At 28.8% G+C, this 21,392-nt stretch overlaps 6 protein-coding genes across 9 annotated transcripts in view; 5 read left to right on the forward strand and 1 right to left on the reverse strand.

Annotated features, from left to right (window-relative positions):
- Positions 1–2,385: 2,385 nt before the first annotated feature.
- LOC103577962 (RIB43A-like with coiled-coils protein 2) lies at positions 2,386–4,812 on the forward strand. The gene is made up of 7 exons (XM_008558878.1): positions 2,386–2,534; positions 3,045–3,185; positions 3,541–3,704; positions 3,787–4,027; positions 4,129–4,356; positions 4,473–4,579; positions 4,671–4,812. Exons 1-7 carry the CDS (start codon positions 2,415–2,417, stop codon positions 4,810–4,812), a joined length of 1,143 nt encoding a protein of 380 aa, XP_008557100.1. The 5' UTR covers positions 2,386–2,414.
- A 370-nt stretch (positions 4,813–5,182) lies between these two features.
- On the forward strand, positions 5,183–7,507 carry LOC103577944 (cytochrome P450 6k1). The gene is made up of 6 exons (XM_014440638.2): positions 5,183–5,265; positions 5,686–6,230; positions 6,293–6,661; positions 6,726–6,910; positions 6,983–7,271; positions 7,344–7,507. The coding sequence occupies exons 2-6, from the start codon at positions 5,711–5,713 to the stop codon at positions 7,505–7,507; spliced, it is 1,527 nt and encodes a 508-aa protein (XP_014296124.1). The 5' UTR covers positions 5,183–5,265; positions 5,686–5,710.
- Positions 7,508–8,592: 1,085 nt separating this feature from the next.
- On the forward strand, positions 8,593–9,555 carry LOC103577963 (uncharacterized; the record flags this gene model as incomplete). The annotated part of the gene is made up of 1 exon (XM_008558879.2): positions 8,593–9,555. A coding segment is annotated over one exon (813 nt), but the record flags the coding sequence as incomplete, so codon positions are not given.
- LOC103577945 (transcription initiation factor TFIID subunit 1) lies at positions 9,308–15,803 on the reverse strand. Of its 2 annotated transcripts, none has more exons than XM_053738551.1 (6): positions 15,674–15,803; positions 11,332–15,553; positions 11,008–11,250; positions 9,863–10,934; positions 9,535–9,776; positions 9,308–9,394 (listed from the first exon to the last, which is right to left on the reverse strand). In XM_053738551.1, exons 2-5 carry the CDS (start codon positions 15,523–15,525, stop codon positions 9,559–9,561), a joined length of 5,727 nt encoding a protein of 1,908 aa, XP_053594526.1. In that variant the 5' UTR covers positions 15,526–15,553; positions 15,674–15,803; the 3' UTR covers positions 9,308–9,394; positions 9,535–9,558. The 2 variants fall into 2 exon arrangements, with proteins under 2 accessions (XP_053594526.1, XP_053594523.1); XM_053738548.1 differs by having other exon boundaries at positions 15,656–15,803.
- A 592-nt stretch (positions 15,804–16,395) lies between these two features.
- LOC103577946 (mast/stem cell growth factor receptor Kit) lies at positions 16,396–20,106 on the forward strand. 3 transcript variants are annotated; one of them, XM_053738478.1, is made up of 10 exons: positions 16,396–16,786; positions 17,080–17,296; positions 17,714–17,880; positions 17,968–18,208; positions 18,297–18,412; positions 18,526–18,619; positions 18,695–18,806; positions 18,882–19,094; positions 19,187–19,494; positions 19,603–20,106. In XM_053738478.1, the coding sequence occupies exons 1-10, from the start codon at positions 16,545–16,547 to the stop codon at positions 20,026–20,028; spliced, it is 2,136 nt and encodes a 711-aa protein (XP_053594453.1). In that variant the 5' UTR covers positions 16,396–16,544; the 3' UTR covers positions 20,029–20,106. The 3 variants fall into 3 exon arrangements, with proteins under 3 accessions (XP_053594453.1, XP_008557069.3, XP_053594458.1); XM_008558847.2 differs by having other exon boundaries at positions 18,695–19,094; XM_053738483.1 differs by lacking the exon at positions 17,080–17,296 and having other exon boundaries at positions 16,699–16,786; positions 18,695–19,094.
- A 906-nt stretch (positions 20,107–21,012) lies between these two features.
- LOC103577947 (uncharacterized) overlaps positions 21,013–21,392 on the forward strand; it is a 3,902-nt gene continuing 3,522 nt past the window's right edge. Inside the window, exon 1 of the mRNA XM_008558848.2 lies at positions 21,013–21,097. Coding sequence (XP_008557070.1) covers positions 21,034–21,097 — 64 coding nt within the window. The 5' untranslated portion in view covers positions 21,013–21,033. The remainder of the gene's footprint in view (positions 21,098–21,392) is intronic.

Below are 21,392 nucleotides of genomic sequence, written 5' to 3' on the forward strand. Positions count from 1 at the left end.
TAAGAATCACTTATCAAATAATTTTTAATGCCCGTTAGTGGGCTATTATCGTCAATTAAATTTATTAATCTATAAATTGCATCCTGTTTTAATTGAGTAACAATACTACTACAGAGTACCTACTGATACTTGTTTAGAAATTTTTGAAATAGTATCTGTAATGTACCAGCACTTTAAGGCTACCGATCGTCTAGATGTTTTTTTTTAGGAACTGTCTAATTGTGGTCATATGCGACACAGTTATAAAAATATATACGTGTGAGGTGAATATAGAGTGCCCTTGAAACTTTAAGATACACAAAATTTGAATCGTTACAGTTGGACTTGCGCTAATAAACGTCCTGTGGTGAGTGTATAAAAAGCATCGATCCAAATGTGCCACGATGAGTTTCATTCTGTTTATTTATTTTCCAAACTATTATACGCTTTTAAACGTAATTTTCATCATTTTTTTTTTTTTTTTTTTAAGATGACAAATTTTTAAAATTCATCTACGGATTACTGACTTTTTATTATTTGATAAAACAAACCTCTATTAAAAGCTATTAATCTCAAAATTAGTAAAAAAAAAAAAAAATGTATTGTGCAATAAATTTTCATGTCAAATTTAGAAAATTTAAAACTGAAAATTTTAAAAAATCTTAAAAATATAATAATAAAAATAGTAGTTAGTAGTTGCATATATGATTTTTGTCTATAAATATTCTAGAAAAATATATAGTGGCAAGTAGAAGTAGACGATTGCAATTCGCTTTATGACGCACGAATGAGCAACAACCTTGAACTTGAAGACGTGATAATTCACAGCTGGCTCGCGTAGCTGGAACAAACTCGCGACAATTTTGCTCGTATATGTCCATACCGTAATTAGAGTATTATGAGAATTATACTTAAAACTCATTTTTTCATTTACAAAAATCCTATCACCAATATTTTTTACAAACTATTATTTTATTAACTTATTTACAATTCTGCGTGACAATGACCCGATCGAATTAATATATCACCCAAAAAAAAAAAAAATCAATGCCAACAAAATAATAATATTTTTTGATAATTAAATATATCATAAATTACAAAAAAAAATAGATATATATATATATATATATATATATATATCCATATATGATAAATGACCCAGTTAAAAAGTTATTAAATTTTTTTTTTTATTAAGAATTAAATCTGAAATGATCGGCAATATCTTGACGCAACCTGACCCTGAACTTAATTTATAAATATTTATGTTTCCTTCGTGATATATAATATACTTTAGATAGCCATTGACAAATATAATTAGTAAACTAATAATTATTCCGTTATAACATATATTTATTTAATTAAATCCGATCAACAATAAACACTAATTAATGTGTATATATATTTTATTTGTATTTTTTGGCATAATATGTTGTTTTGTTAAACACACGTGGCTGTTAGCCATTTTTTACTCTTCATCTCACGTCTTAATATACAAAATATATAAGCATACATACTTGCATATGTACACAAGCAATTTAATCACACGAGACGTGACAGTTTTACCACGCATTGGTCAATATCATTTATAGTCTCGTTGCCAAGCAAGTTTCTCGTCGTCTACTGAGTAATTGCATCAATAACTCCGCTTTAATCGTAACATCTACATACGTATATATATTACACATCTTACTGTTTAACTCGTTCCTAAATTTATTCCTCAAAAATCTAAAGTTTGGTAGTTATCTACTAAGAACTACAATATATATTATTTTTTTTAATTATCGTGTGTTATCAATTAATAAAAAAAAACCTGATAATTAAAGAGATGATGTGATTACTAGGAGATTTTACACATGCTCTGATAAATCGATTTATATTTAATAGCTATTTGGTGAATTTTAACACAGTTATCTGCGTCGAGCTCGGATTATCCATGGTCGGAGTACCTTTAAAGCTGATAATATTACCCCACCTAGCTAATGTTTCGTCATATCATGTTTATCTTTACTACTATATTATTGATCCACATATATAAATACCAGCTATTAAATAGCCGGTTTTCGTGTTTCTTATTTTTCTTGGGCCCAAAACTACGCAGGTGACACCCCTGGATGACCTTTAAAATTTTTTCATTTTTATAAAAGTCCAAGAATACATTTTTTTATTTTTTTAATATAAATAATTTACGGGGTTTCATTGCAATTGTTTAATCAATGATATGAACAAAATTATCCATGGTTACTGATACGTTTGTTTCAATTGATGAGTCTACCGTCTGAAGTCAGGTATTTTAGTTGAACTGGTGTTGACCGAAACAGTTATTTTACGATTGATTTATACTTTGAAACACGATAATTTTTTTTCACATGCGAAATTGATACGAGTTAAAATTACTGAATAGCGGTATATAATATTATTATTTTTTTAAACTAAAAATGCTCAAGTTTCCGCCGACTACGCCGCAGGATCTCAAGGTCGCCGCTTGCATCGAACAAAAACGACGAAATGAAGAAGCTAGAAAGCTGAGAATTTTTGATCCCCGTTGTCAAATTAAGGTAAACTTTTATTTATGTCTACTATTAAAAAAATTTTCTAAAGTAAAAAATAATGGCGCATACTTTTGTCTATTTATAAATATAATTAATTTGCAATAAAAAATGCAAAATATATATATATATATATATATATATATATATATATATATATATATATATATATAAATATATATATATTTTTGCAAAAAAAAAATTTTAAACGAAGATTAATGTTCATTAAATTGATATATATCCATGAGAAATATAAATGATAAGAAACATGTAAGTTGTACGTAAAAAAAATTATTAAAATAAAATGATATCTTAGGTTTCATTAATCTTTCATACTCAGGAGATTAATAAATATTTAAAAGCATTACTTTTTTTTTTTGTTTTATTTTAACCGACTAATGTATATCTGAAAGAATTTTATTTATTTATTTCGGTGAAAGTAAAAAATAAAATCGGTTACTCAAAATATATCCACATATATTTATTTATTTTTTTAAAATATATACATTTGTACTGCAGATAGACAAAGAGTTCTTGGATAAGCAAATAGAAGAAAAAGAACGTCTGCGTCAGCAAGAACGAGAACGAGAATGCCGGATGGATGAAGCTCTGGTCGTTAGCAGTAAGTTTGCAATGATGCTTGACAAGCGGGAAGAAGAGGTTTGTCATACTCATGATTAAATTTTTTTCCCATGTAATCCCCACGCATTATCTTTTGCAACTGATATATCCTGGTACTGCGCATTAAAGAGTCCGTTCAATTTGATATTTGATAGTATGAAAAAAAAAAAAAAAAAAAAAAAAAAAAAAATTCAACTATATTTTAAAAAATAACTTGATAATCTTGAATATAAATATTTATTTGTTACATTATTTTAAAATAAATATTTTAAATTATGGATTTTAGTAAAAATAATTTTAATAAATTGTTTTTATAATCGTTGGTAGAAATATTTATTAATTCTTAAGTAATGATCTAGTTTTACAGCTTCTAAGAGTTTAATTAACGTTCTAGGAAAGGAAGAAGATAAATCGTAATATAAATTCATACCGCAAAATCCATCAACGTCCGCAGGATCGCCGTGACTTTGATCTTTATGATCCCGATTATTTAAAAAAATCACTACCAGCACGTATAGCCGATGATGATCCGCGAATTGGACCGTCGTCTGCTCAAAAGTTTGTTTAAATAAATATTTTTTTTTCTTATAATAATAAATAATAATAATTTGAAGATTTGATAAATAATTTTTTTTTGCAGATTCGAGGGGGAAGATCTCGAACGATCTAAAAGACTGAATAAACATAAAGAGCAGATGCAATCTTGTCTTATGCAGCAGGTGTATGAGAAACAAAAAAATAAAGAAAAAGAAAAAAACGCTGATGTATCTTTTCAACAGTTTATTTTATCTAGGGACAGGCGCGCAATTGACCTTGGACGTATGGAGGAAGAATGTCGAAGAAAACTCAATGAAGCTAATGCACAATTTAATCGTGCCCTTGTAAATTTTATCTTTTATTTATTTGTTAATATATATATATATATATATATTTATATAAATTTATATAAATTTAATTAGTATTATTTATTTATTCAATCGAGGCTGAAGAACAAGAATATCGCAGTAAATGTGAAGCAATAAAAGATGAGGAAGACAAACGTGCTGAAATTTATAATAATGTTACCGGTGATTTCTTAACAGAAGCTCGTGAACAAGCATTAAGTTATTGTGGACCAAACAAATTACTTGCTTGTCGTTATAAGGGTATGACATCTGATGAGATTAAATGTATATGGGAAGAACAAGCTCGGCAGATGAAAGAAATTCAGGCTAGGATTTTATTTAACTTTGATAGATAAAGATAATGGATCTGTCCATTTTCTACTTTACTTACTATCGGATATAACGGAAATTATTTATTTATTTATTTATTTTGTCATTATAGAAAATGAAAGAAGAAGAAAGACAAAAAAACATTGAATGGGATCGTTTGATGATCGGTAATGCTCAAGCGGCCGAACTTTATGATCAAGAATTGAATCGTCAAAAAATGTATTAAAAATTTTCTTGTTTTTTTTTTTTTTTTTTTTTTTTTTTGTTTCTTTGTACTTATTATTTGTAATATTTGTTGACTATTTTTTAGGGAATTGCGAAAAAAAATAGCTGAAGAAAATTTACATTTATCACAACAGCAGAGATCACATCAAGATTATTTAAATAAAATGGTTTATAAGTATCAACAAGAACCAGAATTTTTTAACAAATTTAATTCGTGTCCTCGATAATTTCTTAAGTAAAAAAAAAATTCAAAATAAGGGTGTAAAATCTAAAGACCAAATGATATTTGTGAGCTAGTAAAATAAAATTATGTAAACTGGTTACAATAAATTAAAAAATTTTTAAACTTTTTATTGCTAAAACTTATTTGTAAATGATAAGCCATGAACTTGTTATACTTTTATTTTATTAAAAGTAATTACAAAAATATCCCTATCTCGTTTTTTTTTTAAATGCACGTAAAATAGAAAATCACAAGACACTGAACTGAGATCCAACCCCGGAGAAAGGCATACGTACCGGCATTCACCTCAATTACTGGTTTGCGTTTTTATTCAGACGATCCAAACCACTTTCTGCAGCCTAAGACCACGATCTGTAACGTTAGACAGCCGCTTACCATAAAACAAGGAAACAAAGTGTTTGTTTATCTTTCGGACATTGTTTACATATTTATACAGGTAAATATTATCATTATTATTATTATTATTATTATTATTAATTAATCAATTAATCTTGTACTGATAAAATTTTAGTTATTTCTGTTTAAATAAATTTATGTGCCCGCTGATCTAACACGAAAACTTGAATAATTATTCCAATATTTTTATTTGAATAGAAAAAAGTTAAAAAAAAAAAAAATAATAATTTTATTAATCGTTTAAAATTATAAAATTAATATTACTTTTTAAAAACATATTTAATGTGTGTAAAAGAAGGTGAAAAGTGAAATTATATAGAAAATTTCCACAGTTTATGTAACCGCATCTCCAGTTACGATAAAAAAAAAAATCACGCATGTTATGATGTTTTTTATAAAAAGACTTTTTTTTTATACGAATTATAAATATTATAATATATTGTCTTATAATAATATATAGAGAAAAAGAAGAAGAAAAAGAAGAAATGGCTTTGACATTAAAATATTGGGTTCTGGATAGTGTAATTTTATTATCGACATTAATAATTATCGCATACTTGTACATGACTCGAAAATTTAAATACTGGAAGAGACGGGGAGTTGCTGAGATTACACCAACTCCATTTGTTGGTAATTTTGGTGATTGTTTGACGACAAAACGATCAGGAGGACAGTGGGCTCAAGATATGTATGAATGGAGCGCTGGGTTGCCTTACATGGGATTTTATGTTTTCGATAGACCCTTTCTTTTGGTTCGCGATCCGGAACTTATTAAAAATATTCTTGTAAAAGATTTCAATTATTTCAATGACAGATTCGCTAAAGCAAGTCCGTACGATCGGATTGGCGACGCAAATTTATTTTTTATTAAAAATCCACAGTGGAAAATAGTTAGAACCAAACTCACCCCTATTTATAGTTCTGGAAGGGTCAAAAAAATGTTTAAACTAATGGTTGATGTTGGAGACGATCTTATGTCACTTATGGAATCTCACAATTTTAAAGGTAATAAAAATATGAATTATTTAGTGGATTATTTAAAATTATTTAAAATTATTGTGTTTTAGGAAAAGGAGAAATAATAGAAGTTAAAGAATTATGTGCAAGATTCACCACTGACATGATTTCAACAACGGCATTTGGAATTCGAGCTAATTGTTTGAATCATCCGAATGCTGGATTTCGTGAAAGCGGACGTAAAATATTTAAACCAACTTTTTATCGTAATTTTGAGGCAATGTCACTATTTTTTGCGCCACAATTAGCAACTCCACTTGGACTTAAATTTGTACCAAAAGAAAGTGCGACATTTTTACGTAATTCTTTGTGGGATGTTATAAATGAAAGAGAACGATGTGGAAGTAAAAGAGGAGATTTAATTGACGCGTTAATTGATTTGAGAACTAACAAAACTCAATTATTCCACGATGAATTTGGTAATTCAAATTATCATTTGTATAATTAATTCGACGTTATATCTGATTCAAATTTTTATTAAAGATTTTGACGGTGATAATTTACTGGCACAAGCGGTAGTATTTTTAAGTGCGGGTTTCGAAACATCTTCATCAACTTTGAGCTTCACTCTTTACGAAATGGCGCTTCAGCCGGAAATTCAAAATAAATTACGAGCTGAAATTGTCAAAGGTCTAGAGCAGACAGAAGGGAAAATTACATATGACTTGGTACTTGATCGTAATTACTATCATTACTATTATTTTTTAAAAAATATTTTTATTTAAAAAATTAATTTATAGGCCATGAATTTGCCGTATTTGGATATGGTAATAGCTGAAACTTTGAGAAAATATCCTCCACTGCCTGTATTAGATCGCGTAGCAAATGAAAACTACAAAATTCAAAACTCAAATCTTGTATTAGAAAAAGGCACACCCGTTATGATTTCAATTTCCGGTCTGCATTTTGATCCGGAGTATTTTCCGGATCCACATAAATATGATCCCGAACGTTTTTCGGAAGCTAACAAAAAAACACGCAAGTCATGCGTTTATTTACCTTTTGGAGAAGGTCCACATGTTTGCATCGGTAATTAATTATATAATACACTTATTTATATTAACAAATAAAAATTAAAATATACGGATTTTATTTTTTTAGGTATGCGTATAGGATTACTTCAAACGAAAATTGGACTTTTAAAATTACTACCCAAGTATGAATTTTCTTCATGCAAAGAAACTTTGATTCCCATGCGATTCAATACTAAATCTATAGTAACATGTGCCGATGGGGGTGTATTTTTAAATGTCAAAAAATTGTAAAATAGTAAATACATAAAAATATTATTAATATAAATTTATGAATCCATTTTTTTCCCTCTGTATTGTATCTGATTAAAAAATCGTCATTGATTTCGAGCATTTCGAGAATGGTCCAAAAATAAATATAACCTAATTTTTCAAACCAATTAAAAAAAAAAAAAAATAATAATAATAATAATTATAAACATTCAATTGTTATATATAATATATAATTAATCAGATATTTGGTATAATAAAAATAATAAAAAAAAAAAAAAATTAAAAAAATAATGTCCAGTTTAATTAATCAAAGAGTGTCACTGATAAATAAAAATAATGATTTAATCAAGCAAATAGAGCAATTAAAAGTCTTATGTTTCTCAAATGATCAACCAAATACTTCAAGTCAAAAAATAAAAATTAAAAAATCACTGAAATTAATGTCAGCCATGACAAAACCGTCACATCTATTGATACTAAAAAATTTAAATCCTCAAGATTATCTGAGCTGTTCAATAAAATTAATGTTTATATGCCACGAAGATATTTTCCACAGATTAAGTAATCCATATCCATATAAAAAAGAATACATTAATAATTATCAATTATCAAAAATATATTACTATCGACTACTTAATGTATTTATTGCCGGAAGAAAATTACAGGAAGTAGTTGATATTATAATTAAATTAATAAATAAAAATAATTTATGGCAATGGGAATATTTAAGCAGTGATGTAATTTACGGCCTATTTAAATTAAATATCGACACTTATTATATTTTAAATTATTTATTAGATATAATTGACTCATCAAATTATAAAAATCACAATAATATATCCCGTGATATTTTAAATATAATTAATAAATTATATAATAATAAATATACTTGGGCAATTAAAACTAAAACATTAACAATAAGCTTAGAAAGATTATTGGATATGTATCATAATTTAATAATAGACAGTACCTTAAATTTAATTAAAAAAAAAAATAATAATAATAATATAAAACACAGTCTTTATATTTTACTATACAATATTATTAACAATTTACCCAATAATTATTTATTATTGATAATTAAAAAAATGTCCTCATGGATTATTTATAATAATAATAATAATAATAATGAAAAAGAAAATACTAAAAATATGATATTTGAAATAGAAAATATTGTTGAGTATGCAGCTAAAAATTACAAATTAAATATAATAACAGACATGATTAATGATAAATTATTTAATTGTCTTATGGAAATGATATCATCATCAAATCGAAAAATAAATTTACTGGGAAATAGAATTTTCCAACAGATAATTGATCGTAATAACAATAAAAAATTTTTTTTAACACCGAAAATTTTTTACGAAACGACAAATTATTTAATTAAAATAAATAAAGAATGTAAAAGTGAGTGTGAGTTTTTTAAAAATAATCGTATATTAATTCATGATACTTTTTTGTCAAGTCTAATGAAACACGCGATGACGAAAGTTAATTTAGAATCAACGTACTGCAGTATTTGTTTGTTGGCAGTTGAAATACCATCAGGATTTACAGCAGCAGCTATAGTTTGTCTTGTTATGAATATTCAAGAATTAACTCTACAAAGTATTAATTCGAAAATAAATCGTAAAGTGTCTTATCATATTCATGCAACAGTTATGGCAATAATAACTTTAATTTGTCGTATTTATAATGCTAAAATTCTTTATAATTATGTTAACAAAGTTATGATGGAACGAGCGCAATGGGCACCTCATTTAAATCCACCACTTAAAAATAATTATGTATTTCCAATTCACTATGTACTTTGGAATAAATCTGAATTATTTTTTGTCGATTGGGAGGCACGTTTTGGACTTTGGAAATGCTTTCGTAAAAATATTTACGATCATGATAATGATACTGAAAAATAAAATTTTTTTTAAATTTTAAATAACGTCAATTAAACTCATTCACTTGTTCTATTTTGTTAATTATATAAAAAAAAATATTATTAATTACAATTTATTATAAAATTACATATTAGTTATGTAATATTTTACCATTATATATATATATATATTTATTTAAAACCAGAGATCACCCCCAACATCCTCGTCAGGTTGACTCGGCTGTTGGTTTTCTTGTTTCAATGGCTCATCAACTGTTTCTATTTCATCTTCACTTTCAGATACTGCCAAATCATCGTGGATTTTATCAACTTCAACTTTTTCAGCCCGCGGAGGCAACCCGGCAAGCAGAAAATCCGATGGATCATAATTAGGATCTACATCCATACTTTCCTCTGTAATTAAAATTTAAATTAAAAAATAAATATATTTTATTAATTATTAATTATAAGAAATTTATAATGAAATATTTATAAAATACCTTGTTGAATGTATTGCTGTTCATCAACATAATATCTGACATTTCCTAATTGAACCATTGCCTCAGCAACCTGTTGACTGTCATCATCAGCAGGTCCTTCTTGCCCAACTCGCATTACCCCAATTTCCATTCCTTCTAAATCACCTGGCTCTCTATGATCCTCAGAGACAAATGGAACTTCATCAAACTCATCTTCGCTTGAAAATTGAAGATCCTCTTCAAGAACGTCTTTCTTCTTGGTACTGGAACTTTTTGTTGGACTTTCGTTGGCGTCAACATCACCCTCGACATCAACAAAATCAAAATCATCAACATGAGACTTTTTGAAAGGATTGTCTGGTGAATTTGTCCGGCTACCTCTAAAATCGTGTTCAACAGTCGTGTAATTTTCATCATCGGGTCCCATCCAGGAGGAATCAATGTCCGCTTGTTCCATAGCTCGCTGCTGTACAAGTAAAATTTTATTTTCTAATCCCGTTAAATAATCTTTGTACCCATCTAGCATTTCTCTGCAAACTTTAACAAGGTTTTGTGCTTGTCTTGTAAATGGTGAATCATGTGAATTAAATTGCACGCAATTTTCTAGTATCAATTCAACGTCACGCAAATATTCATTACGACTATGATATTTATTTGCTGCTATTTTTTTGCTTATTGTCTCAAGATCCATGGGCGTTTTTATAACATTGTAATAATCTTTTACTGTTTTTCTGTTAACCGGCTTGAGGAACGGCCATGCATCATTTATTTTTTTGAGTTCGCTAGTGACACTGTCAAGTACATATGACAGAGCAACTTGATCATCATCATCGAGAAGTGGATTTATGGCTTTTTCGAGCCTCATAAGTTTCTCTTCTCTCTCAGCAAGCCTTTGGACACAAGTTTGCAGCATTCGTTTTGCTGCTACTGTCAATGAACTGTGTTCTCCATTATAGAGCACCGAATTTTCAACAATACGATTTACGTCAACCAAAAATTCAGCTCTATTTTGATATTTTTTTTGCCGCAAATTATCTCTTATTGTTTGTAAATCTATCGGGTCTTTAACAATATTGTAATAATCTGGAACAGCCTGTAAAATATTTTTAAAAAATAAATTTGTTAATTATTATAAATATTATTATTATTATTATTATTAAATGTACCTTTGCATTTACAGGGAATAAAAATGGTTGTACATCAGGAAGATCTCTCATTTCATTTAATATACTTTCTAATATTCCTGACATTACAACAACTGGATCAGTACGTCGTCTATTTGCTGGTTTTTGATGCCTCTTTAAATAATCACAGTGATCATCACCGGTAGCTCGGCGACGTTTTTTACCACTCATTGCTTCTTTAGGTAATTTAAGTAATAACGTACGTTTCTTCATTTCTTCCGCACGCTATAAAAAAAAAAAAATATACATATATATATATATAATTAATAAATAATATATAGAAAAAATAATAATAAAAAAAATTACCTTGATAACTTTTGAGGAAAGTTTTACGATAGTACCATCAACATTTACAAGATTTTGATCATCGTCATTTAGCTGTTTCTCAATTTCTTCTTCTTGCTCTTCGGTCATTGCGACATTTACGGGAGCTGTTGTTCCCATACTATTTTGATAAAGCGGGCAGGCTTTATTGGTTCTCATGTGTCCAACATTACCGCAAGCACCGCACTTTAGTTTTAAATCCGGTTTTAATTTAGATTTTTTACGTTTTGATGGAGATGGATCAGACGACTTTGAGTGTTTTGAAGTTAAAGAACTTGACGGGAAATTATTGAATGGAAGGATACTGCTGGCTGATGTCGTAGTCGGAGTATTTGTATTGCTGCGATCGATACTTAATGCCGAAGAAAAATTGCTGGAAGGACCACCGAATGACTTTTCCCGTTCCTGGTTTCTTTTAATTCTCCTCAATTGTTCTTGAATTCGACGTTTTTCTCTCTTCATCTCTTCTTTTTGTGCATCATCAAGTGTAGCAAACTGTTTAATAAATGTCTCATCCTTAGAGTTCCTTATCTTAATGTACGTATCGATAACTGCTGGTTTACGTACAATTTCAACTCTCGTGTATTCTTTACCCTCTGGATTACGAAAAGTGCGATAGATTTTTAACACACGACCCGGTTGAGAATTGAATCCTTGACTTTGATCACGACTATCTTCTTCATCATCTTTTTTTTTATCTTTACCCTTTTTACCATCTTGTTCTTGTGATTCACCCATCAACATTTTTCTTAATTCTTGTCGCTGCTGTTCTTCACGTTCCAACGACAATTGTGAGCTTGTTTTTTTATTCGATAACATATTTTCAATATTTTTACCCATCTCCTCGATATCTGAGCTATCTTCGTCTGAACTTTCACCCTCATCAGTACTCAAGACCTCAGCGGACGATAATACACGATTCTGAAGATCAAAAATTCTCTGACACTCTTCTTTATATCTTTCTTGATGTTCAGCGATTGAAAATCTATTACCACGTGAAAATTTAGTCATTCCTTCTTCACCAGCTTTAGCTTTTTCCGTCGAGAGTGTTCTTACAACATCAATAACTTCCCAACGTGATAATTTTTTTATTTCTTCTTCAGGTACACCAAATTTACGAAGAAGCGCTTTGGCATTATTGAGCGACAATCGTCTTAAATCAGCATCAGTACCAGTTACTGTTCTTTTTGGCTGTGCTTCCTGTTCTTCTTTACTTATTGTTGGTTTATTTGGGACTCTAACATAAGAAAATCCTTCACCACAGCCAGTAGGATCAGCTGGACCAGCCAGCTGAAGTAAACACTTACCTTTCACTGCCTGTATGTAAGCACGAGTTGTATTCCAAGGTGCGACTTTAATCTCATCGTCCATTTTCAGCTGCATCTCTTCATCATCATCATCCTGGGGAGTAAATAAAAATTTTTCACCATAACCGGCGTCTTTAAGACGCTGTTCAGCGGCAATCATACTAAAGTAAGCGCAACATTGTTCAGGAGAAACCATTGCGCGTATTTCTTCTTCCGTTGGTAATCTAAAATCTGGTTTTATTACCCACCAATTAGAATCCATACCAGTTCTTTTAAAATCAGCGCATAATTTTAAACGTTTTCTTATACTACTTTCACTGTGTGATGGAAATGCTTTTTTAATATCATCCATTTTAATTCTTCTGGGTGTATCAAGTGAATTCCAAAACAAACGATAAATAAATACTTGAAGAAAATCACGTACAAAATTATTAGCACGTTTTGAATTTGGACCTGGTACCTCATAAAGTGGGCACTCTTGTCCAGCAGCAAATACACCATCTATTTCACGTATATAATATTGCTGACGTGTACGAATTACCAAAAAATCTGTATTTATTGGTTTGTGCTCGTAAATTGGTACACGATACATATTATTTTCCATCGCTTGAATACTTTGTCCAGGAGTTAATATACCAAGAAACGGACTAGTGTGAGCGTATGCAGTTTCACCATATTTATATTCTGGTGGTCCGGTGTCTTTTCCAGCTTTTCTTTTATAGTAATTTTTCATTTTAGAACACATACCAACTTGATTCATCAATGGTGGATGCTCTTCTGAAAATTCAACGAGTATTATTTCACCATCTTTACCCGTAAGATCTTCAGCAGTTCGCATAAAGAAGACATCACCACCACCAGAAGCTATTCTTTCCTGTTCCCGCTGCTTAGCTTTTTTTTTTATATGCTTTAGTAGTGGGAATACTGGATGGGGACCTGGATGAGCCAGTGGACCATGACTGAATCGTTTTAATGCTGGTCTATGAAAATTTCTTAACCTCATTAGACCCATGTGAGTTTGAATAAATGGAGCGCGTAATTCAACAACTGGGGTACTGTGTTGTATCAAATTTCCACCGCCAACTTTTAGCCTAAGAGTTGTCTCCGATGATCTAGGCATGTAAAATATATCATTAGAGATATTAAATGGATCACGATCTGGTGATTTAGGCGGCGGAGGAGGTGCATCTTCTTCTAAAACATTTATGACACCAGCTTTGCCCAGCAATAATTTACTTTTCTTTACATGGGGATGAGGAATTTTAACTTTAGGTTGTGGCCCGTGATCTTTATGAAGTAAAGCCGGATCAATGTCATCAGGAATTCCTAAAACAATATTCTCATCATTTGGATCAAGAGTAAGTATTTTTGGTTTAGGAATTTTTTTCATATTTTTGGCATCCCAAATAACTTCATCTTCCCATAAACCATAAACCAATTCTTCATTCTCTACTGGAAATATTGAGTACCAAGTGTCATCATAACTATCCTCACGTTGCTGCTGATTACCTTTACCTCCAATTTTATTTTTTTGTGACTGCATATGCAATGGAGTAAGAATTTGTGATGTTGCGAGACGTACATTTGGAGCAACTGGGACTGGACCACCTTTACCAGGCTGACTAAATGCCTGAGCAGTTCTGTTGCCACTAGAGGGTACCCATCCAGCGGCATTACTTTTGCTATTTAATTTATGCATTACTTTATGTTTTATTTCGTCACCATTCCACACAACGTCGTCCTCCCAATGTAATTGAGACACCATAAGAAAAGCATCGTCAGCAAACTCTTGATCACTTTCTCTTTTTTCATTATTATTATTATTATTATTATTGTCATTATCTTTTTTTTCAGCTAATTTGAATCCATAATCAAAATCATCACCCGTTTCAGATGTATCAATCATATCATACCAAATTTTAGCGGGACCAAAACGCCAATCAGCGACTTTAGGACCCATGTCACCATTTTCACCAGTATCACCAACTTTACCCGCTTGTTCTTTGTCTTCAACAGGTGCTAGTAACTTTATTTCATCATCAGAAGCACACATTTCAGGTGTAGGTGTTGGTCCGTAATTCATAATCCATCCCTTGAATCTCAATTTTCTGTCTTCTTGATCCGATCCCGAGTCTGAATCACGTACTTCATGATGCTTTTTTTTCTTACGACGTTTACGAACTCCCCGCCATATCTGAGGTAAACTACTGGGTTTACCTGGACCAAATAATCGTGAAAACCTTAAAACTTTATTGGGTCTAAAGTCTGGAAATAGTTCAGTGACATCAACATTTGCGTATTTTGAGGGTAACATTGAAGCCAAAGGTGTTTCAAGCTTTCTCTGTCTCACAGCTTCAACTTCTTCAGGAGTAAGATTTTCCTTTTCTTCTGGTACCGGGGGTGGTGGCATCAATTGTTTATCTAATTTATTAACACCTTCATCATCAGCATCATAATCAATATTTTCTTTTTCAATTTTTGGCTTTGTTTCATTATCAGTCAACTCATTAAAATCTTCTGCCAGTTCATTTATGTCAGAAAAATCTAAAGCTGCCGGTGATTTAGCGTCATAATCAGTATCGTCATCGTTATCACTTAGATCACCCTTTGAATCAACACCATTTTCCACTAAATCATTATCATTTTTATTATTAACTTGAGGTTTATCATCAACTTGATCAACTGACATCATTTCTTGGAGAAGAGAACCTAATCCAAGACGCCCGAGTGACGCTAAATGTTGTTTAGCGTCATCATCAAGTATATCATCCTCCAACTGACCATTCTCGTCTATGTTACCAAATAAAAAACCCGTCATATTTATTCCTTGATCATAATCATGATTGTTTTCTTCATCCGACGACCCCATTTTTTATTATTATTTTTATTTATTTATTCTGAAATATATAAAATCTAATTATTGTCATTTTAAAATACTTTAAGGTTATGTTATCACTTAAAAAATTTTAATTTATATTATTATGAGTTTTTTAACGTACAATTAAAACAAAACCTACAAACAACAATCGATGATTATTTAATTCAATTTTTTACTCTTCTTTTTTTTTTTATTTATTTACATTTTTTTAATAGTAAACGTAACCCGATGACGTAAACACTTACTGGTAAATTTATATCAATTTATATATATATAGATGCGCAGAGGAGCTTGATAAAAATAAAAAGAAAAACAAAATTATTATCCTTGACAGAAGCTGACGTTATTACTTATCGTCGGTACGAACAAATTTTTGGTTATCAATTTATAAAATTCAAATTATTGGCGGCAAAAATTATTTTTATAAATCACAAAAAAAAAAAAATAAATAAATAAATAAAACTCTTTTACAAATAAATTATCAACAAAAATATATATTTTTATAATTAAATTACAAGTTTTAAAGTTATCCGGATCTTAAATTTATTATTGTACCTCCGGTACATTGTTTTAAGGAAACATAAAATAAGTTTTCTAATTAATTTAAAGTTTATTTAATAATACCGTCGAGGAAAAAAAAAAAATAGTTGAAAATATTTAACGATACTTGGGGTGAAAAATTTATTTATAAATGTTTTTTTTTTTTTTTTTATTATCATTATCATCATAATGTTTACTTGGGGATAACAAAGAAAAAAAAAATTTTTATCTGTTTATATTATAAATAGAAAGGTATCTTGAGTTACTGTGAAACGTAAATGATAAGAAAGATCTAGTATGCCAAGTAGTCAATTGAAAATTCACAATTGCTATCAATTCACCTAAATATATATTATTACAAGTATATAATTTTTTGTAATGTAGCTTTAAATAAAATGGAATGTTTAATAATTTTTTTTCTTTTTTGTCATTGATTATTTGAATAATTAATTGAATTAAAATATAATGAAATGTTTTATAAATTTGAAAAATCGTTAATTTTATTAACAAGTATTATTATTTTTGTTAAAAATTCTAATGCCATTAACACATCAATAATAAATAACGTGTCTGCTGGTGCGCCGCGAAACTTAATAGTAGAAATATTTGATGAATTACAAAATATTAATGACGATAATAGCTATTATAGCGTGTTGAAGTTTAACATTTCGTGGTTACCTCCGCAATACCCATGGCATCCTTCATCATACAGGTAATATTTTTTTAATTTTTTTTAATTATTCATAAAATAAAATAAGAAGTGTAAATGTTGCTGACAATTGACAATTTTTTTAATTTTTCAATAAATAAATAATAAAGCGTAAGTTTAAAAAAATTTTAATTTTAAAAATTAGTATTTAGATACTTGAAAAATCAATAGGCGCGCTTTTTTTTTTCAACTTTAATATTTTATTTTATTTATTTATTTATAATTTATAAATTATCTTACATCTGCTAAATTTACGTTCATAATAAAATATATCACTAAACATTTCTAAATTTCAGTATTTTTATAAATTGTATAACAAATAAAAATAATGAAATTAGCTGCCCGGAAGAAAGCAGTTTTTACACGACACCAAGTGATAGTCAACTGAGTATTGTTCTTCCTGAAAATTCATATTTCTCAGATGTACCAGAATTACAAATACGACCTAGTTGCCAATATGAAATTCAAGTTTTTGCTAATCCACGAATAAATGCTTATTCAAATGCTGCTAAAGTAAAGTATAATTTTCGTATTCTCTTAAAATTTTTATTAATAATTACTGACTTCCTTTTAATAAAATTGTTAATAAAATCAATCTTTTGCTAAATTTAATTTATTATAAATACCTTTTAAAATAATTAGATCAATATGAAAAAAATCGCAAGTTATTGGTTTCGGTCCGATTTTTTAAAATCGAGTTTTCATATCAGATCTCAACGTTTTGAGGTCCAAATATTGATAGAAATTCAATAGAAAATATATAGAAAATCTAAACTCATCTCTCGGTGCTGAGAAAAAAAAATATTTCCTTAATTTTCATAAAAATCGTCGTCTAAGAAATTATATATAGCTCCCTGAGCTCGAAAACAGCGGCAAGTTTTTAGATTTTCCCGCTGGGCCAACAGTTTTAAAAATTTTTTTATTTTTCAGATAAATGTTACAGTACCAAATTGTGTAGGTAAATTATGTAATTGTGATGAAGCTTCAAAATTACTTCCTTCACTCCGAATTAATGCTACAGTAATAGATTATAATAAAATATTAATAACATGGAGCATAATATCAAATAATGCAACATTTTCTACATTTGTTATCGGGTATGATAAATAATAAACTCTAAGGAATTTAATTTTATTTTAATCAATAACTTAAAATAATAATTTAATTTAAAAATTATTTTGCAGTTACTCTGTACCGATATTGATATCTAAAAATGGGATTCCAGTATTTAATTTAATAAAACTTGACAATGTTTCATCCAGTACATTTTCATATCAATGGGATATAGAATCAAAATTAATTATTAATAATGAAATTAAAATATTCGTTGTCGCTCAAGATTCACATGGTTGCCGTGGACGTATGAGTTATTTTATTATTAAAGGAAATAACATGGATCCGATATCAATCACAACTTACAGTAAAGTAAAAAAAAATTATTTATGTATCAACTAAATTTGAATAAAAATTAAAAATTAATAATTAACAATAAAAATAAAATTGTTTTTTCTAGTCGTTCGTATGGAGTACAGTGGTAATAATATCTCTAATAATTATTGGACTGTTTCTTTACCTTTTGAATCGAGGTCATGAAAATTACAAATTCATTTCAAATCACGTCACGTCTGGGTGAGTATTTTTTAGCAATAAATATATTTACCTTTTAGATTTAATGTCAACATAATTTACCGATTAAAATAACATTATTGTGACCTAACTAATATCTTAATAATATTTTTTAGAATTAATAATATACGAATAATATCTGACGGAAGTGGATGGATAAATTCAATACTAAAAAGTAAAAATATATTATATGCAGATCAATTTATTGAGGTTAAATTAATAATTTATTAATTTATTGTTTTTAAAAAGATTTAATTAATAAATTTATAAATAATTTTTATTTAGACACCAGAAAATATAACAGATAATTATGAAATATCGTATGACCGTATAAAAATTTCAAATCAACTCGGTAACGGACAATTTGGAAAAGTTTATCTCGGTTATTTAGATTCGGGTATTAATAATAATGAAAATGCTTTTCCTATTGCTGTTAAAATGACAAATCCTTTAAATTTTATTGACAAAACAGAAGCTCGTCGTCAATTTTTTGATGAAATAACTACAATGAAACGTGCTGGTTCTCATCCACATCTTGTTAAACTTATTGGCTGTTGTACTAAGCTCGATAATCCTATTTGTATTATTTTGGAGTACATTGACGGAGGTGATTTACTCAGTTATCTTCACAAATTGCGTGATCGTACAGATAAAGCAACATCAATAAAATCCGCTGCAACCGAGAGTAATAATCAATAGTTATATATATATATTAATTACACATGAGTGAAAATAAAATAAAATCGATAGTTAATTAATTTTAAAATTCATTTATAGCTTTACACGGGACGTCCAATAGAAGTGTGTCTCCAATAGGTGACATTTTTTCAATTTCACCATCAGCGTCAGCAACTAATTCAATTACATTTCAAGACAATAACAATCATTCTTACACGAATGTCCAATGCCAAAATATAATTGAAAAAAAAATTAATCACTCAACAGGTGGGACTATTGATAACTATCGATTTATTAAATTTGCAATGGACATTGCTCAAGGTATGGCCCACTTGGAAAAAAAATATATTGTTCATAGAGATTTAGCGGCTAGAAATGTTCTTGTTACATCAAATCTAACATTGAAAGTAATTATTTATTTATATAATAAATTAAATATTCTTTTTATTTATTTATTTATTTATTTATTTATTTTTTTTTTTTAATTACTGTATATATATAAATTATGAAAATAGGTATCAGACTTTGGATTATCTCGAGATGGTATTTATATAACTGGACAAAGTGGTAATGGAGTACGCCGACTGCCAGTACGTTGGATGGCACCCGAAGCTCTTCGAAATCGTGCTTTTACTTCTAAAAGTGACGTGTGGTCTTACGCGATAGTACTCTGGGAAATATTAACCCTCGGTGCTTTTCCTTACTTTGAAATACAAGATGAAAAATTGCTACAGTACATTGTCAAGAATAATTGTCGTTTAAAGTGTCCCAATAATATTTCAACCGAATTTAACCATTTTATGAACACGTGCTGGTCTTCACAGCCCGCAATGCGCCCTGATTTTATACAAATTATCAAACAACTCAATTCATTCTCCAATAAAATCAATACGTCTATTTATAATCCTTTTTATGATCTCGTTACACTTCAATTAAAATAAATAATATAGGATTATGAATTTTTTCATTCTTATTATTAATTCAAATATTCATTATGCAATTAAACATTCAACAATTAAAATTTTCTTAAAAAAAAAAAAATTTTTTAATTTCATAATACGAAATATTGTAAATAAATATATTTAATAAAAAAATGAGTGAAAATTTTAGTTAAATTTAATAATAACTGCATTCATGAATAATTTCACATTTATCATTTTTTATTTAGTTATTTTATCCTTCATCTTTTATTTAACCGCCACTACCCGCTGCTTACAACTTGATCTTATTCTTCTCTTGCTGATATGATGTATATATCCTTTAGCCTTCTATCAGTGCATGCCTTATAAAAACTATGATGTAAGCAATGACATTTTAATATTTCTAGGACGCATAGACATCTGAGCTATTTGCGTGAGAGTGATTTCGCCCACGCGACGACGTCGGCGCACATATAACACTGTATATAACACTAACCATCCCTCTCTCCAGTAATTCCAGCACCTCCAGAATATCGAGCACCACCACCAACCCCATCAGCACTATCCACTATTCTCTATTTACTATAACTATACACCACAAGTTATCGTCTCTTCTCTCTCTAAAAGAACCAGCGTTTACGCCCTCGTGATATAGTGGGGTGTAAGGTGACGGCAGGAATAGGAAGGGATGTAGATCCGTCCAAGGGTGGTTATGCCGATCGAAAGCTCACTCCAGCAGTTGTAGCGCCGACTCGGCATCAAGTTGAGTAGTTAAAAGCACACTGTATAAAATAGTCGCACATTTCTATTTAATAAAGTAGATTTAAATATATATTATAATAATTAAAAACGATAATAATAATTTAATTATACGTAATCCCAGCACTTACTATTAATTGTAATTCAAAAAAAAAAAAAAAAAATAAATTAAAAAAAAATAAAAAAAAAATAAAGAAAAAAAAAAGAAAAAGAAAAAAATCGTAAAATAAAAAAAAAAAGAAAAATTTTTTAAATATAGTAACAAAAATGTCACGACAACAAGCCGAATGGAAAAAAATCGTATTCGTATATATTTTACAATTATTTTCATGTAAGTTACTTGTCAATTATTAATGCAAAACTTTTTTTTTTACTTAAGCTTAAAAATGCTTTGATTATACACCTCTTTTTGTTTATTTATATTTATTAAAATATATGTAATAGCTAATAGCATATATATATATATATATATATATATATATATATATATAAATGATCTAGTGTATTATGCTTGATTCCCGGGGGATGAAGCAAATCTGCACGATCTGCACTATCTATATGTTTTCTATTGGCTGTTCCTTTTCCGGCAGTTCTCAGCTTAAACTAAAATCCCTCTCAAAGAATGA

The sequence above is a fragment of the Microplitis demolitor genome, chromosome 1 (assembly GCF_026212275.2).
Source record: "Microplitis demolitor isolate Queensland-Clemson2020A chromosome 1, iyMicDemo2.1a, whole genome shotgun sequence".
In the NCBI taxonomy this organism is placed as follows: Eukaryota; Metazoa; Arthropoda; class Insecta; order Hymenoptera; family Braconidae; genus Microplitis; species Microplitis demolitor.

Coding starts and splice junctions, on each gene's coding strand:
- LOC103577945 (XM_053738551.1), bottom strand. CDS start 15,525: ATGGGGTCGTCGGATGAAGAAAACAATCATGATTATGATCAAGGAATA. Junction 10,935..11,007: donor TATTCCCTGTAAATGCAAAG/GTACATTTAATA, acceptor AATATTTTACAG/GCTGTTCCAGATTATTACAA. Junction 9,777..9,862: donor ACAGCAATACATTCAACAAG/GTATTTTATAAA, acceptor TTTTAATTACAG/AGGAAAGTATGGATGTAGAT.
- LOC103577962 (XM_008558878.1), top strand. CDS start 2,415: ATGCTCAAGTTTCCGCCGACTACGCCGCAGGATCTCAAGGTCGCCGCT. Junction 2,535..3,044: donor ATCCCCGTTGTCAAATTAAG/GTAAACTTTTAT, acceptor TTTGTACTGCAG/ATAGACAAAGAGTTCTTGGA. Junction 4,580..4,670: donor GAATTGAATCGTCAAAAAAT/GTATTAAAAATT, acceptor ACTATTTTTTAG/GGAATTGCGAAAAAAAATAG.
- LOC103577944 (XM_014440638.2), top strand. CDS start 5,711: ATGGCTTTGACATTAAAATATTGGGTTCTGGATAGTGTAATTTTATTA. Junction 6,231..6,292: donor GGAATCTCACAATTTTAAAG/GTAATAAAAATA, acceptor ATTGTGTTTTAG/GAAAAGGAGAAATAATAGAA. Junction 6,911..6,982: donor GGAAAATTACATATGACTTG/GTACTTGATCGT, acceptor ATTAATTTATAG/GCCATGAATTTGCCGTATTT.
- LOC103577946 (XM_008558847.2), top strand. CDS start 16,545: ATGTTTTATAAATTTGAAAAATCGTTAATTTTATTAACAAGTATTATT. Junction 18,413..18,525: donor TCAAATCACGTCACGTCTGG/GTGAGTATTTTT, acceptor AATATTTTTTAG/AATTAATAATATACGAATAA. Junction 19,095..19,186: donor AAAATCCGCTGCAACCGAGA/GTAATAATCAAT, acceptor ATTCATTTATAG/CTTTACACGGGACGTCCAAT.